The 14861-nt window shown below is 43.3% G+C and overlaps 1 protein-coding gene across 4 annotated transcripts in view; it reads left to right on the forward strand.

The window, feature by feature from the left end:
- DNAH5 (dynein axonemal heavy chain 5) overlaps positions 1-14861 on the forward strand; it is a 165418-nt gene that overhangs the window by 110494 nt on the left and 40063 nt on the right. For all 4 annotated transcript variants that reach the window (XM_083747096.1, XM_083747097.1, XM_083747099.1 and 1 more), the window contains 9 exons: positions 1724-1896; positions 3093-3223; positions 4764-4917; positions 7213-7480; positions 10522-10753; positions 11392-11506; positions 11712-11888; positions 12064-12267; positions 14146-14325. In XM_083747096.1, the coding sequence (XP_083603222.1) occupies positions 1724-1896; positions 3093-3223; positions 4764-4917; positions 7213-7480; positions 10522-10753; positions 11392-11506; positions 11712-11888; positions 12064-12267; positions 14146-14325 (1634 nt within the window). The remainder of the gene's footprint in view (positions 1-1723; positions 1897-3092; positions 3224-4763; positions 4918-7212; positions 7481-10521; positions 10754-11391; positions 11507-11711; positions 11889-12063; positions 12268-14145; positions 14326-14861) is intronic.

A 14861-nucleotide genomic window follows, 5' to 3' on the forward strand; every position in this document is an offset into this window, starting at 1 on the left:
CACAGCAATCTATTGCTGCCCTGGGCTTCTTTAATAATAAAAATCTTATTCTTATCCCCCCCCCCCTCAATGCTTCAGTAACCAAGGTAGCATGTAGCTTATTCTTTCACTCGACCAACTTGCCTTTTATCTCCCAGCTCCCATGTCTCAGAAATTCCAAAACTGTGTGCTGGGACGCACTATTATTCTGTAAAAGAACTGGGAGCACCTTCACACATATAGCCAGTCTGAAACAGGATAGAATAATCTGGAAAGGCAGTGTCTGAGCTAGCCAAAACAACGCATGACCAGTTTTGGGGCATCAAGCCACAGAAACCATGTCTGTGACTTGCCCAGGTAAGATCCTCCCTCTATTGTGTGGGCAGGTAATCCCTCCCCTACCTGGCCTGGTCTCCTTGGCAACGCTTCCCCCCAGGTGGGATTGGACAACTGACTGAGGTAGGCGGAGACCTCCAGGTATCCCACCTGAGGGAAGGCAAAGCCAAGCCTATGCTGTTGGAGCCGCTCCAGATCTAGGGGCTGCACGCAAAGGGCGCCCCCCGTTTTAGGCGGGGAGCGGTCATTACCAAATATTTGAGAAGACGTACTCTGTCACATGCGAAAAGCCTCTCTATAATTGTCTCCGCAGTCAGAAAACTACCCCATCCAGTATCTTTTTAGCTTTTTGACTTGCTTGTATATAAAATGCAATTATCTCTTGAAATGAATGAATAAAAAACTGTCTGAAAGAGCACATTTTAAGCTTTATCCTGATACAAAACAAGCTGAATTTACATACAATTAAACATTTACTGTGACATTTTTCAAAAGAATTTTTTGTTTAAAAAGATAAAAACCAATGCTTAAGCGCTAATATTTTTCCTTGGGGGGATTTTAAATACCACATGTCTAAATTAAACTTTTACTGTACACTTTTCTGCATATTTTAGTGTATAAAGCTAATCCTAATTCCTGCCCCAAAGGGGGAAAAATACATCTATATGCATATTATTCTGTTGGATGGTTGCGTAAATTAATAATAAATAATATCACAAGCATGATGCCCTGAGTTTATATCAATGTTTATAGAAGTAATTAGAATAACTAAACTATTTGAGCCAATTTTAGTGAGAAAAATGCATTTTACACAAATGTTTACCAGCAGCTATAAAAAGTTGAACTAAGCTATTCAAATATTGCAATTAATTAAAAATACAAAGTTTATTATTATTATTATTATTCCCGAAATGACATAAAGCACATGGTCCTTCTGAGTTGAATAAATTGTTGCAAGCACAGAAATAAGTGCACATGTTTCTGCGATACAGTAAAGCATAACAGCCATGATTCAGCCAAATTGAAGTATTTTGCACCCCTATTGACTTCAATGAGAAAGTTAAGTATTTTAACAGTGCAACTGTATACATGCCTTCTCAAAAGTAAGTCCCACTGAGTTCATTGTGGTTTACTCTCAGGTAAGTGGGTACAGAATTGTGGCCTACATCTCTCTTCATTGAAACAGCCTTTACAATCACTACTGTTATTATTTCTATTATTGTTACTCCCCCCCCCCACTATTCATAAACAGGTGGTTCTGTTTAGACCAGTAGTCTCTTTCTCAATTCCTCATGGTCAAGAGAAGACATTACAATTAGGACACCCAAGAGCAGAGCACTACATTTTAAAAAAATATTGCCCCTTGTCCTTGATATGAACTTGTCATTTATTTATTTTTTGATCACAGGAGAGGAGCCGGATGAAACAGAAATTGACATGCCTAAAATCTATGAACCCATTGCCTCCTTTGAGCACCTGAAGGAACGTTTGAACATGTTCTTACAAATATACAATGAGAGTGTCCGTGGGACAGGAATGGACTTGGTGTTTTTTGAAGATGCGATGATTCATTTAGTAAAGGTACCAATGGCCATGGCGATCCATTTCACTTCAGAAATTCTTAATCCTGAAAAGGTTAAGTGAACTAGGCTAGTCTCACATCTACAAACTCCGAAGTTGCTTCAAACAGAAAGAGTAAAAAGATTATAGACTCTTTTAGATTAAGCCCTTAAAGGGTAAAGGGACCCCTGACCATTAGGTCCAGTCGTGACCGACTCTGGGGTTGCGGAGTTCATCTCGCCTTATTGGCCGAGGGAGCCAGCATACAGTTTCCAGGTCATGTGGCCAGCATGACTAAGCTACTTCTGGAGAACCAGAGCAGCGCACGGAAACGCCGTTTACCTTCCCGCCGGAGCGGTATCTATTTATCTACTTGCACTTTGATGTGCTTCCGAACTGCTAGGTTGGCAGGAGCAGGGACCAAGCAACGGGAGCTCACCCCGTTGCGGGGATTCGAACCACCGACCTTCTGATCGACAAGCCCTAGGCTCTGTGGTTTAACCCACAGCGCCACCCGTGTCCCTTAGATTAAGCCCTTAGAGTTCCACATTTAAATGGTGTAGGTCATCCTCCACAGCTTCCAGATTTTTTTGACTTTTTTACTACAGGTCCCATTTCCCCTAGCCAGTGTGGCCAGTGGTCAAGGTTGATGGAAGTTGCAGCCCAAGACATCTGGAGGACACCAGGTTGGGGGAAGTCTAAAGAGCCGGCAGTGAGAGGGTGGGTGGTAGAAACTTATTGAAGGCAGAGCTGTATGATATCTAAGCTAGTCTGCGGCCCTTAGGTATGGAAGACACTGTCCCATTGCCAGTGTTAATTTGAAATTCAGAAGCCATTCATGAAAGGGAAGGGGAGCTGTCTTGTCCTTTGCCTCAGGCGGCAAAATGTCTTGGACAGCTCTGGAGATTAGGTTTAAGGGTCAAGGCAAGGCCTCTGGGATCTGCAATTGCAGAATAATAATAATAATAATAATAATAATAATAATAATAATAATAATAATAATAATTTATTATTTATATCCCGCCCATCTGGCTGGGTTTCCCCAGCCACTCTGAGCGGCTTCCAACAGAATATTAAAATACAATAATCTATTAAACATTAAACGCTTCCCTAAACAGGGCCACCTTCAGATGTCTTCTAAAACCATCACAGGAGCCTGATTAGTACCTTGTGATTAGAACTATGTACCTCACCATCAATCTTGTGGTGTACTGCAGATCTCTCGAGTCATTCGCACTCCTCGTGGAAATGCTCTGCTTGTCGGAGTTGGTGGGTCTGGAAAGCAGAGTTTGACTAAGCTGGCATCATTCATAGCTGGCTACGACATGTTCCAGATCACATTAACAAGGTAGGCTGTTGAACAAAATCGTGGTTTGAGCCTTTAGAATGAAAGAGCATGCATTTGGCTCATATGGAACTTGTTCTCCCTGGCATAGGTCTTGATCAGATCTTCCTTTTTTAAAAAAAGAAAGAAAAAAAGTTTGATGGAAAGAAAGATGCCATGCCTGTTCAGGATATCAACTAAGGTTTTAACTAGTAAAAATCAAAACAAAGATACACAACAAATTACTGTTACAGATAGGTAGCCATGTTGGTCTGCCATAGTCAAAACAAACAAAAAAAATCCTTCCAGTATGCACACGAAAGCTCATACCAAGAACTGACTTAGTTGGTCTTTAAGGTGCTACTGGAAGGATTATTTTTTTTTGTTTTGACAACAAATTACTATTAGGGAAGAAAACATTTTGTGTGCTGGTTCTCATGTCTAAAACATCTTTCTGGAAGAACAAGAACTCTGAGAAGAAAATAATAATAATAATAATAATAATAATAATAATAATAATAATAATAATTTATTTATACCCCACCCATCTGGCTGGGTTTCCCCAGCCACTCTGGGAGGCTTCCAACAAAACACTAAAATACAATAACCTGTTAAACATTAAAAGCTTCCCTAAACAGGGCTGCCTTCAGATGTCTTCTAAAAGTTTGGTAGTTATTTTTCTCTTCGACATCTGGTGGGAGGGCGTTCCACAGGGCGGATGCCACTACTGAGAAGGCCCTCTGCCTGGTTCCCTGTAACCTCACTTCTCGCAGGGAGGGAACCGCCAGAAGGCCCTCGGCGCTGGACCTCAGTGTCAGGGAAGATCAATGGAGGTGGAGACGCTCCTTCAAGTATACTGGACCGAGGCCGTTTAGGGCTTTAAAGGTCAGCACTGACACTTTGAATTGTGCTCGGAAACGTACTCGGCTCATGTTCATCAATCTGAAAAATGACAGGTGCCCCAACCCCTTTTCTCAGAAAGTCCTAACCCCCCCCCCACATTTAGAGAGAGAGAGTGAGAGAGATAGTGATTTTATACCACCTTTTTTCTAACTTAAAGGTTTGTGATGTTTCTTAACGAATCTAAATGTTTGCCGAGGTATGCATGCATGAGGCCCGCTCGTATGACAAAGGCTTCCAGCGAAGCATATTCCTTCTTTCCCCTTCAACTGTCCACAGCAGACAGCAATATGACTAACCTAGTTTTTGACAGGTGATGATGTGGAACAGAAAATCACAAGTTGACTCACAAGTCATGCACATTTAACTTGTGAAATCACAGCTTTACACACTTGGCCTATTCTGCACACTTGGGATTCTGCACATCCTTACCAAGGAAGAGGTTCAACTGAGCTGAATGGCACTTACTTCTAAGTGAAGAGGCATAGGATTGTATAGTGTAGCTCAAAAAACAACAGCCAATAAAAGAAGAATAATCTGAAGGAAAAGGTCTTGGCAGAAAAAGCCATGCTTGCTGGGAGGCGCTTTTCCTTGCATGGATTTTTCCATTGGTGGGGCCAGGGAGCTGCACTTACCAATGCCCTTGTTTTTTCTCTTTCCAAAGGTCTTATAACACATCCAACCTAATGGAAGATTTGAAGCATCTGTATAGGACTGCTGGACAGCAAGGAAAAGGCATCAGCTTCATCTTTACAGATAATGAGATAAAAGATGAGGCTTTCTTGGAGTACATGAACAATGTCCTGTCTTCTGGAGAGGTACGATGTTGTTGTTGTTTAGTCATGTCCGACTCTTCGTGACCCCATGGACCGGAGCATGCCAGGCACTCCTGTCTTCCACTGCCTCCCGCAGTTTACTCAAACTCATTCTGGTAGCTTTGAGAACACTATCCAACCATCTCTTCCTCTGTCGTCCCCTTCTCCTTCTGCCCTCCATATTTCCCAACACCAGGGTCTTTTCCAGGGAGTCTTCTCTTCTCATGAGGTGGCCAAAGTACTGGAGTCTCAGCTTCAGGATCTGTCCTTCCAGTGAGCACTCAGGGCTGATTTCCTTAAGAATGGATAGATTTGATCTTCTTGCAGTGCATGGGACTCTCAAGAGTCTCCTCCAGCACCATAATTCAAAAGCATCAATTCTTCGGCGATCAGCCTTCTTTATGGTCCAGCTCTCACTTCCATACATCACTACTGGGAAAACCATGGCTTTAACTATACGGACCTTTGTTGGCAAGCTGATATATCTGCTTTTTAAGATGCTGTCTAGGTTTGTCATTGCTTTCCTCCCAAGAAGCACGCTTCTTTCATGACTGCTGTCACCATCTGCAGTGATCATGGAGCCCAAGAAAGTAAAATCTCTCACTGCCTCCATTTCTTCCCCTTCTATTTGCCAGGAGGTGATGGGACCAGTGGCCATGATCTTCATTTTTTTGATGTTGTGCTTCAGACCATATTTTGTGCTCTCCTCTTTCATCCTCATTAAAAGTTTATTTAATTCCTCCTCACTTTCTGCCATCAATGTTGTGTCATCTGCATATCTGAGGTTGTTGATATTTCTTCCGGCAATCTTAATTCCGGCTAGGGAGTACGATATTCTTCCCCAACACCACACACCCCTGCTCCTTTTTCGTTCGTTGCTCCTTCCTTCTGCCCTTGGTGACCAAACAGCCAAGAGAGGGACTTGCAGAGGGAATGCTTCCGAATGATAGTGGGATTAGATGCTTTGCTTAAAGTTAGGGCAAGATGCTTTGATGGCAGATTTGCCCATTAAGAAGCATTCGTAAGTACACATACGAGGAAATCATCTCTGCTGAGCACAATGGAACCTACTTCTGAGTAAAAGTGCAAAGCTGTAAAGCTTTAGGCAGTTAATTAGGGGGATGCAGTTTTAATCAGTGGGAGCAAATCCTAATTGGTGGGAATTCTTATTAGAGACACACACATTTGTTTGTTGTTGATATTTTGGTTCCTAGAATCCTAGAACTGTAGAGTTGGAAATGGACTCTGAGAATCATCTAGTCCAAGCCTATGAAATGCAGGAATGTGCAGCTGTCACGCATAGGGACCTGCAACCTTGACATTATCAGCACCATGATCTTACCAGCTGATCTGTTAGTGTGTTGAAATAACAGCAAGTGGAAAATAAAATTAAAGGTGGCATTCTAACCATTAGTACTCTGTCTCCAGTATCTCAAAAAGACACCTCTGTTGATTTTTTTTTTTGGGCAATATATGAATTAATTACTGATCAGTTGAAAAATCAGATGATTAATCTGGTATACAAAAGATGAACAGGTTAAATCTGTAATGATACACTAGGCAAGGGATTTGGGGCATAATATTCAGTTTCAGATTGGGAAAGGTTATGGAAAACAGACTTGAAATTTTCGGCATGTTGGACGCTGAATGAAAACTATAGGAAAATGATCTACCGGTGGTATTTGACTCCTAGTGAGTTAGCAAAAATGTATAAAACAAGTACAAATACCTGTTGGAAAGTAAAGAAAAAGAAGGTACCTTTTATCATATGTGGTGGTTGTGAGCTGTTAGTGTGTTGAAATAACAGCAAGTGAAAAATAAAATTAAAGGTGGTGTTCCAGCTATTAGTACTCTGTCTCCAGTATCTCAAAAAGACACCTCTGTTGATTTTTTTTGGCAATATATGAATTAATTAGTAAAGGTAAAGGGACCCCTGATCATTAGGTCCAGTCGTGACTGACTCTGGGGTTTTGGCGCTCATCTTGCTTTATTGGCTGAGAGAGTCGGCGTACAGCTTCCGGGTCATGTGGCCAGCACGACTAAGCTGCTTCTGGTGAACCAGAGCAGCGCACGGAAACGCCGTTTACCTTCCCGCCGGAGCGGGGATTCGAACCGCCGACCTTCTGATCGGCAAGTCCTGGGCTCTGTGGTTTAACCCACAGTGCAACCCGCGTCCCTATGAATTAATTACTGATCAGTTAAAAATAAGATGCATAATCAACTAAAGTTCAACAATTTTCTAGTAGTTGGCTGTAATTGAAATACATCAGTATTAAAAAAATATATTTTCACCCTAAGGTTTCCAACTTGTTTGCCCGTGATGAAATAGATGAAATCACTGGTGATCTCATACCTGTTATGAAGAAGGAGCACCCACGCCGGCCTCCGACCAACGAGAACTTGTATGATTATTTCATGACTCGCGTGCGTCAGAACCTGCACATAGTTCTTTGCTTTTCACCAGTGGGTGAAAAATTCCGAAACCGAGCTCTGAAGTTCCCTGCGTTGATTTCTGGTTGCACTATAGACTGGTTCAGCCGCTGGCCGAAAGACGCTCTGGTTGCAGGTGAGTCTTAATGATCTATGTTGTAGCCGATTTGCTGTAGATCAGATGCAATGGATCAGAGGATGAGCAAACTCCCAATGTTGGAGTCCAACTCCCGTCAGCCCCAGAAAGCATGGCTAATGGTCAGGGATGATGGGAGCTATAGTCAAAAATGTCCAGAGGGCTGCAGGTTCGCCATCTCTGCAATAGGTAAAGGGACCCCTGACCATTAGGTCCAGTCGTGACTGACTCTAGGGTTGTGGCGCTCATCTCGCTTTATTGGCCGAGGGAGCCGGCCTACAGCTTCCGGGTCATGTGGCCAGCATGACTAAGCTGCTTCTGGCGAACCAGAGCAGCGCATGGAAACACTGTTTACCTTCCTGCCAGAGTGGTACCTATTTATCTACTTGTACTTTGACGTGCTTTCGAACTGCTAGGTTGGCAGGAGCAGGGACCAAACAACGGGAGCTCACCCCGTCGCAGGGATTTGAACTGCCGACCTTCTGATTGGCAAGTCCTAGGCTCTGTGGTTTAACCCACAGCGCCACCCGCGTCCCATCTCTGCAATAGATGATAGGTAATGGCTTCAGCAGTAGAAGGATTGTGCCTGTAGCAAATTGAACTCACTTTGGATCTGGTTCTGCTCCTGGAAATGAGGTTGGAACCTCTTTGGTGGCATTATTTTTGAAAAATCATGCCAAAATTTGATAGGATACCATTGAACTTCTCTCACGGCATACAAAAAGTTGATTATGTCAGCATTTGTCCTCAAACCCATCTGAACAATATTTGCAAAAGTTGATATTTTTACATAGCTCACTAGGTTCTGGAAATGTTTGGGATGATTCCATGTGTCCTTAAAACACCTTTTCTAAGAATCCTCTAAGTAATCCTGCATAAAACTGCTGCTTTTAATATTTTATTTACGTATCCCAGTAGGTTTCCGGGCACAATTCTAAGTGTTGGTGCTGACCTTTAAAGCCCTAAATCAGGGGTAGGCAACCTAAGGCCCGTGGGCCGGATGCGGCCCAATCACCTTCTCAATTCAGCTCACGGATGGTCCGGGAATCAGCTTGTTTTTACATGAGTAGAATGTGTCCTTTTATTTCAAATGCATCTTTGGGTTATTTGTAGGGCATAGGAATTCGTTCATTTTTTTCTTCAAAATATAGTCTAGCCCACCACATGGTCTGGTGGGCGGTGGACTGGCCCATGGCTGAAAACAGTTGCTGACTTCTACCCTAAATGGCCTCAGCGCAGTATACCTGAAGGAGTGTCTCCACCCCCATCATTCAGCCCAGACACTGAGGTCCAGCTCCAAGGGGCTTCTGGCGGTTCCCTCACTGTGAGAAGCAAGGTTACAGGGAACCAGGCAGAGGATCTTCTCAGTAGTGGCGCCTGCCCTGTGGAGTGCCCTCCCATGTCAAGGAAATAAACAACTATCTGACTTTTAGAAGACTTCTGAAATCAGCCCTGTTTAGGGAAGCTTTTAATATTTGATGAATTATTGTATTTTAATATTTTGCTGGAAGCTGCCCAGAGTGGCTGGGGAAACCCAGCCAGATGGGTGGGGTATGTATGTATGTATGTATAAATAAATAAATATTATTATTTATTAAAATGTGAGAGGGCAGTCTGCGTGTTAGTGAATGAGAGAGCATCTATAAAACCTATTGCACATTTTAGTTTCTTTCTTAAAACAAGTGCCTTGATGTGAGAAATGCAAATGCCAGAAATAATGAGGCCCACTTACCTGTTCTCTCAGCACAGGGATTCCTAATCCCATCAAGACAAGAATACCAGCATAACTACCCAATAATTACAAAAAGAGGATTACCCAGCAGTGAAAAGAGATAAGCGCTAAGATGATTTCACTTCTGGGAGGATAACCAGAGAGCCCTGTGACATGCAAATTTTAAAAAGCCAGAAATAAGAACTTATAAAATTGAAAACCAGCAACAAGCAAGCATTGCCCGAACAAGTGCAACAATTAAAAAATGTGATTTCTGTGGACACACTGTCCAGTTATTTGTAGTGGCATGGCTGTCATTGGGTTAAAATTATTGATGTTGCAAAATTGCGCATATATCGTATCCATGAATTACTGTTGGTGGGAAATCAGAAATGCATTGTAGTGCCTGGGCAAAAGTATGCCTTGTGAAGAAACAGAGGCTTGCATGTTGGGCCCAGCTCTTGTGAGGCTGGGAATGGCAGTTGACAAGGAGAGGAGAGATCCAAGAGAGTAGGGATGTAAGGGATCAATCTAGGATAACTTTCAGGATTGTCCAGGATGGAGGAAGAGGAGGAATTGGCTTGGTTATCCATGTTTTCTTCACAGTTCATTTCTGGAGTGAGCTCAATGGTGGCTGAAGTGAAATTAAGGGGGAAGCCCCTGAAGCAATTTCTCTGTAGCATTAAACCTATAAATCAGGGGTAAGAGAGCCAGTGTGGTGTAGTGGTTAAGAGCAGCGGACTCATAATCTGGTGAACCGGGTTCGCTTCCCCGCTCCTCCACATGCAGCTGCTGGGTGACCTTGGGCCAGTCACACTTCTCTGAAGTCTCTCAGCCTCACTCACCTCACAGAGTGTTTGTTGTGGGGGAGGAAGGGAAAGGAGATTGTTAGCTGCTTTGAGACTCCTTAGGGTAGTGATAAAGCGTGATATCAAATCCAAACTCCTCCTCCTCCTCCTCCTCCTCCTCCTCCTCTTCTTCTTCTTCATCAACACTTGGCCCTTTGAACTTTTTCCAAGCCACTCCCCACTGTTTCCTCACTCTGAGTGTTTTTTGGGGTGCCTGGAATGTTTTCTTGAACTCCGATAATGCTTCTTGCTTATCAAGATGTGGGATTCAGAGGGGAATGAGAGTGCCTTTACAAGCTGGCCTATGGTCCAAAGGTAACATTAACCTTTGTTGCTCCACCCACTTTTGCCTTTGGTCCCGCCCCTTGCGGGCATCTGACCCTAAATGTCTGCCCAGAAGTGAATGTGGCTAAAAACGTTCCACATCTCTGAGGTTTCTTCTGTACATAAACGAAGGAAACTCTTTTCCTTTCCCCTTCCAGTGTCTGAACATTTCTTGTCCTCCTACGAAGTTGACTGCACCGACGAGATCAAAAGTGAGATGGTGCAGTGCATGGGCTCCTTCCAGGATGGAGTTGCCGAGAAGTGTGTTGACTACTTCCAGAGATACCGTCGGTCTACACACGTGACCCCCAAATCTTATCTGTCTTTTATTCAGGGGTATAAAACGATATACAAGGAGAAACATGCTGAAGTGCAAACGTTGGCCAACAGGTGAAGGGTTTGCTTCAATATTTCCCCCTTCATTTACTCTTCTCTAAATATTTTTGCTGAAGTGCTGAAGTGCTGAAGTGCAAACGTTGGCCAACAGGTGAAGGGTTTGCTTCAATATTTCCCCCTTCATTTACTCTTCTCTAAATATTTTTACACATTAGCCAGTATTCTCAGTATGACTTCTCGTTGGACTACTCTGAATTCTCACATTCCGGGCCAAACCAGAGAGTCAGGTGAAATGTACCTAAGAGTATACATGGTTTGACTGACTGTGCATTGCCCTGGGTGCCTTCTAGATGAAATATTGTAAATGTCAATAATAGTTACGTTCGGCCACAGTTGCTATATGTTGTTAATGTGTGTTAACAGTGATGGTGGTGACTTGGTGAGTGATGCTGTACATTGTCAAAGAAAGATGGTTGGTGCCTCTGCTCCCCACCCCCTGGTGAGCTGCTAACAGATGCATTAGTTGAAAAATATATATATCATAAATACTTTGTTTTCAGGATCAAAACTGTGAAATTTGATTTCTGATCAGTTCACCTAAGCCAGGTTTGAAAGATACTTGCACCTTTTGGGGACTTTGATCCAGCTGGAATTTTTGTGTTTGTTTTTATTTGATGTATGTTAAAATACAGGATGAATACTGGACTGGAGAAGCTGAAAGAGGCCTCTGAATCAGTAGCTGCTCTGAGCAAAGAGCTGGAAGCCAAAGAGAAAGAGCTGCAGGTTGCCAATGAAAAAGCCGATATGGTAAGGCCAGCTTTGATTTTCATGCCTTAGCAGAAAGAAAGGCCCCTACGAAGAGGAGTCATGGGGATCTTGTTGCTTGTTTATTGAAATGAAAAGAAAAACCCTTAAAGAAAATTAAATATTTTGCCCAGGAAACATTTCTATTGTAATAGCAAAGATCTCTTACATTTGCTTTCTTTCTGTTGGCGTTTGGTTTCCTCAATAGGTGTTAAAAGAAGTCACTGTAAAAGCGCAGGCTGCTGAAAAGGTGAAGGCGGAAGTACAGAAAGTGAAAGACAAAGCCCAGGTTATTGTCGACAACATTTCGGCAGACAAGGGTATCGCTGAGGAAAAACTAGAGGCCGCCAAGCCTGCCTTAGAAGAGGCTGAGGCTGCTTTGCAGGTTAGTGTAGGACAAGTGGAAAGTGTTAGCTATTTGTGATAAAATGGATGCCTTACACAAGACTTGAAGATAAATCTTCACTTGTCAGGAAAAGATCTGTCGGTGAGGATTCAATGATCGATGGTTCAGATGTCAAACTGCACCTCCTAATTCTGTGCTGTTTTCAATACCCCAGACTATCAAGCCTGCAGACATTGCCACTGTCCGCACTTTGGGTCGACCACCTCATCTTATCATGCGCATCATGGATTGTGTGTTGCTGCTGTTCCAGAGGAGGGTAAACGCTGTCAAAATTGACCAGGAGAAAAACTGCACCTTTCCCTCCTGGCAGGAGTCCTTGAAGCTGATGACAGCAGGGAACTTCTTACAGAACCTGCAGGTGTGTCAAAAGCCTTGATGCGATCAGAACCCGAGACAGTGCGTGTGGGCCTGATGCATCAGAACAAAATATATTCAGTGAATTTTTGAAGCCCAAACACTGTATATCTTCTTTTTCTTCTTTGGTGATCACTCGTAGCCGAATAAGATTGTCTTCCATAAACACAGTTTTAACAATGAGTCCGTAAGTGACTGTGGAGGCCAATTCTGGATCCACACACCCTTCTACAGTGGGGACATTGGTTTCCGGGTGGGAGTTGATCATGGTGAGGGTTTGCCAAGCGTGCCTACCTCTTAGCACGTTTCTCCCTTGCGTCCTGAGTTTGAGTGTCTTCAAAGCCCATGACACCTTTGGTAAAGGCTGTTCTCCACCTGGAGCGCTCACAGGCCAGTGTTTCCCAGCTGTCAGTGTTTATACTACATTTTATTTGTCTTGAGACAATTGGAAGACAAATCTAGCCTCCCAAAGAATTTCCCATCTGTCCCTCAACAGAGTACCTTCTCCCAAACCTATTTAAAGCATTTTTATCTGCTTTTCAGGACTAGAAAACAGCCACACATCTGTAGATCACCTGATGTTGCATAATGTTGGGTAACAACTTCAAAGGAGCATGCTGCCAGCTGATTCGTGCTTACATTGAGCCTGGCAATGTCCATTGGTAGATGCTGTTCGAAAACAAACCAAACCGACAAATGGGCACCTACAAATGGACAATTTCAAAGGGGCTCACTGCCACAACCAATCAGCTGATTTATGCTGTCAGCTAGCTCTTCTTGCCAAGGAACTATCAGAAGCACACTTTCAGCTCTTGATTGTTTCCAGCCATAGAGATCCCTCAGCACTGAGGTGTATGTGCGTTAGCAACGTGGAATTTTATGCATACATGTGCCCACTTTAGCATGCCACTATCTCATGTGAAAGGACTGTTGCATTCCCAGTAAATGCGCAGAGGATTTTGCCCCCTCGTCAATTACCCCAGGAGTACTGTTAAAAACTAGGGGCCTGATTAAGATTCATGAAAACAAACAACCCCCGGTTCCAGGACTTGCCACGGTTTATTAAATTGGAATTCCCCTGAAGACCGTATATGTGGAAAATTAAATAGCCCAGATTTTATTAACGCAGACAGCAATGTTACCAAAATAGTAGCTTGCGTTGACATAAAACAAGGTGTAAAATTCAGATTACAAAGGTGTAAAATTCAAGAACATAAGATGCAATGCAGAACAGGAGTGATTGTATTGCAAGTGCAATAAAAGGAAACAGCCTTAGGATGATTCAGGAGGCCAATTAGACACTTGGCCGAAATGGAAAACTGTGTTTACACGAACAGCGTGGACTTGCTAGGGAAGAAAGGAGATACGAAGGCATCACCCAGAGTAATTCAATGGAGGTTTGGCAGGAGACCAACAGGACCTAGGACTGATTTAGAAGTAGCAACACTCTTGTGTGTAGGTATTTATAGGATTATTCAAATCACCATCTACATCACACTAAAATAAATGATGAACTTAGTGATTGCTAAATCAGGATTTCTCCTCCCAGCAATTACAAAAGCACGACCTTAAGGAGGATATGTTATTGACGGCATGTAGAATTTAAATAAAAGTACGCAGGGGGAGAGCCTATTTAGCAAAACAGTTTCACAAGATGGTGATATGATGAATGAGGCATATTTGGCGCAGCTTTTAAAATAGCCTTTAGTGACTCTTGAGATACTGTTCTAAAATCAATAGGGAGTCACCTAAGGTTTGTGTCCCTGTTACTGTTTGCCTTTCTTAGTGTGAGCGTGCATAGAGATTAATTTAGGATGGTGAAAGGATGTATCATTTTGGACGAGTCAATGGAGCTAAATTATCTTTTCCATGATATCTCTAGCAATTTCCGAAAGATACAATAAACGAAGAAGTAGTGGAGCTCTTGAGTCCTTACTTTGAAATGTCAGACTACAATATTGAGACAGCTAGGAGGGTATGTGGAAACGTGGCTGGCATTTGCTCATGGACCAAAGCGATGGCTGCTTTCTTTGCGATCAACAAGGAAGTTCTGCCTTTAAAGGTAAGCACAAATAAACAGGGCAAAGCTGAAACTGGAGTGAAACTAAATCACCTGATGCATATGGTCTTGGGACATGAAGTGCAAGAAGCTGATTATTTGTCCTGATCTTCTGAGAGTCTTTCTTTCTCTTTCCTTCCTATCTTCCTTCCTTCCTTCCTTCCTTCCTTCCTTCCTTCCTTCCTTCCTTCCTTTCTTTCCCTTCCTTCCTTCCTTCCTTCCTTCCTTCCTTCCTTCCTTCCTTCCTTCCTTTTAGGGTAGATGTACATGAGTCTTCACGAGGTGAGCTCCTGTTGCTCGGTCCCTGCTCCTGCCAACCTAGCAGTTTGAAAGCATGCCAGTGCAAGTAGATAAATAGGTACCGCTCCGGTGGGAAGGTAAACGGCGTTTCCGTGCGCTGCTCTGGTTCGCCACATGACCTGGAAGCTGCCACATGACCCGGAAGCTGTACGCCGGCTCCCTCGGCCAATAAAGCGAGATGAGCGCTGCAACCCCAGAGTCGGCCACGACTGGACCTAATGGTCAGGGGTCCCTTGACC

Source organism: Podarcis gaigeae, assembly GCF_964106915.1.
Source record: "Podarcis gaigeae genome assembly, chromosome: 7".
In the NCBI taxonomy this organism is placed as follows: Eukaryota; Metazoa; Chordata; class Lepidosauria; order Squamata; family Lacertidae; genus Podarcis; species Podarcis gaigeae.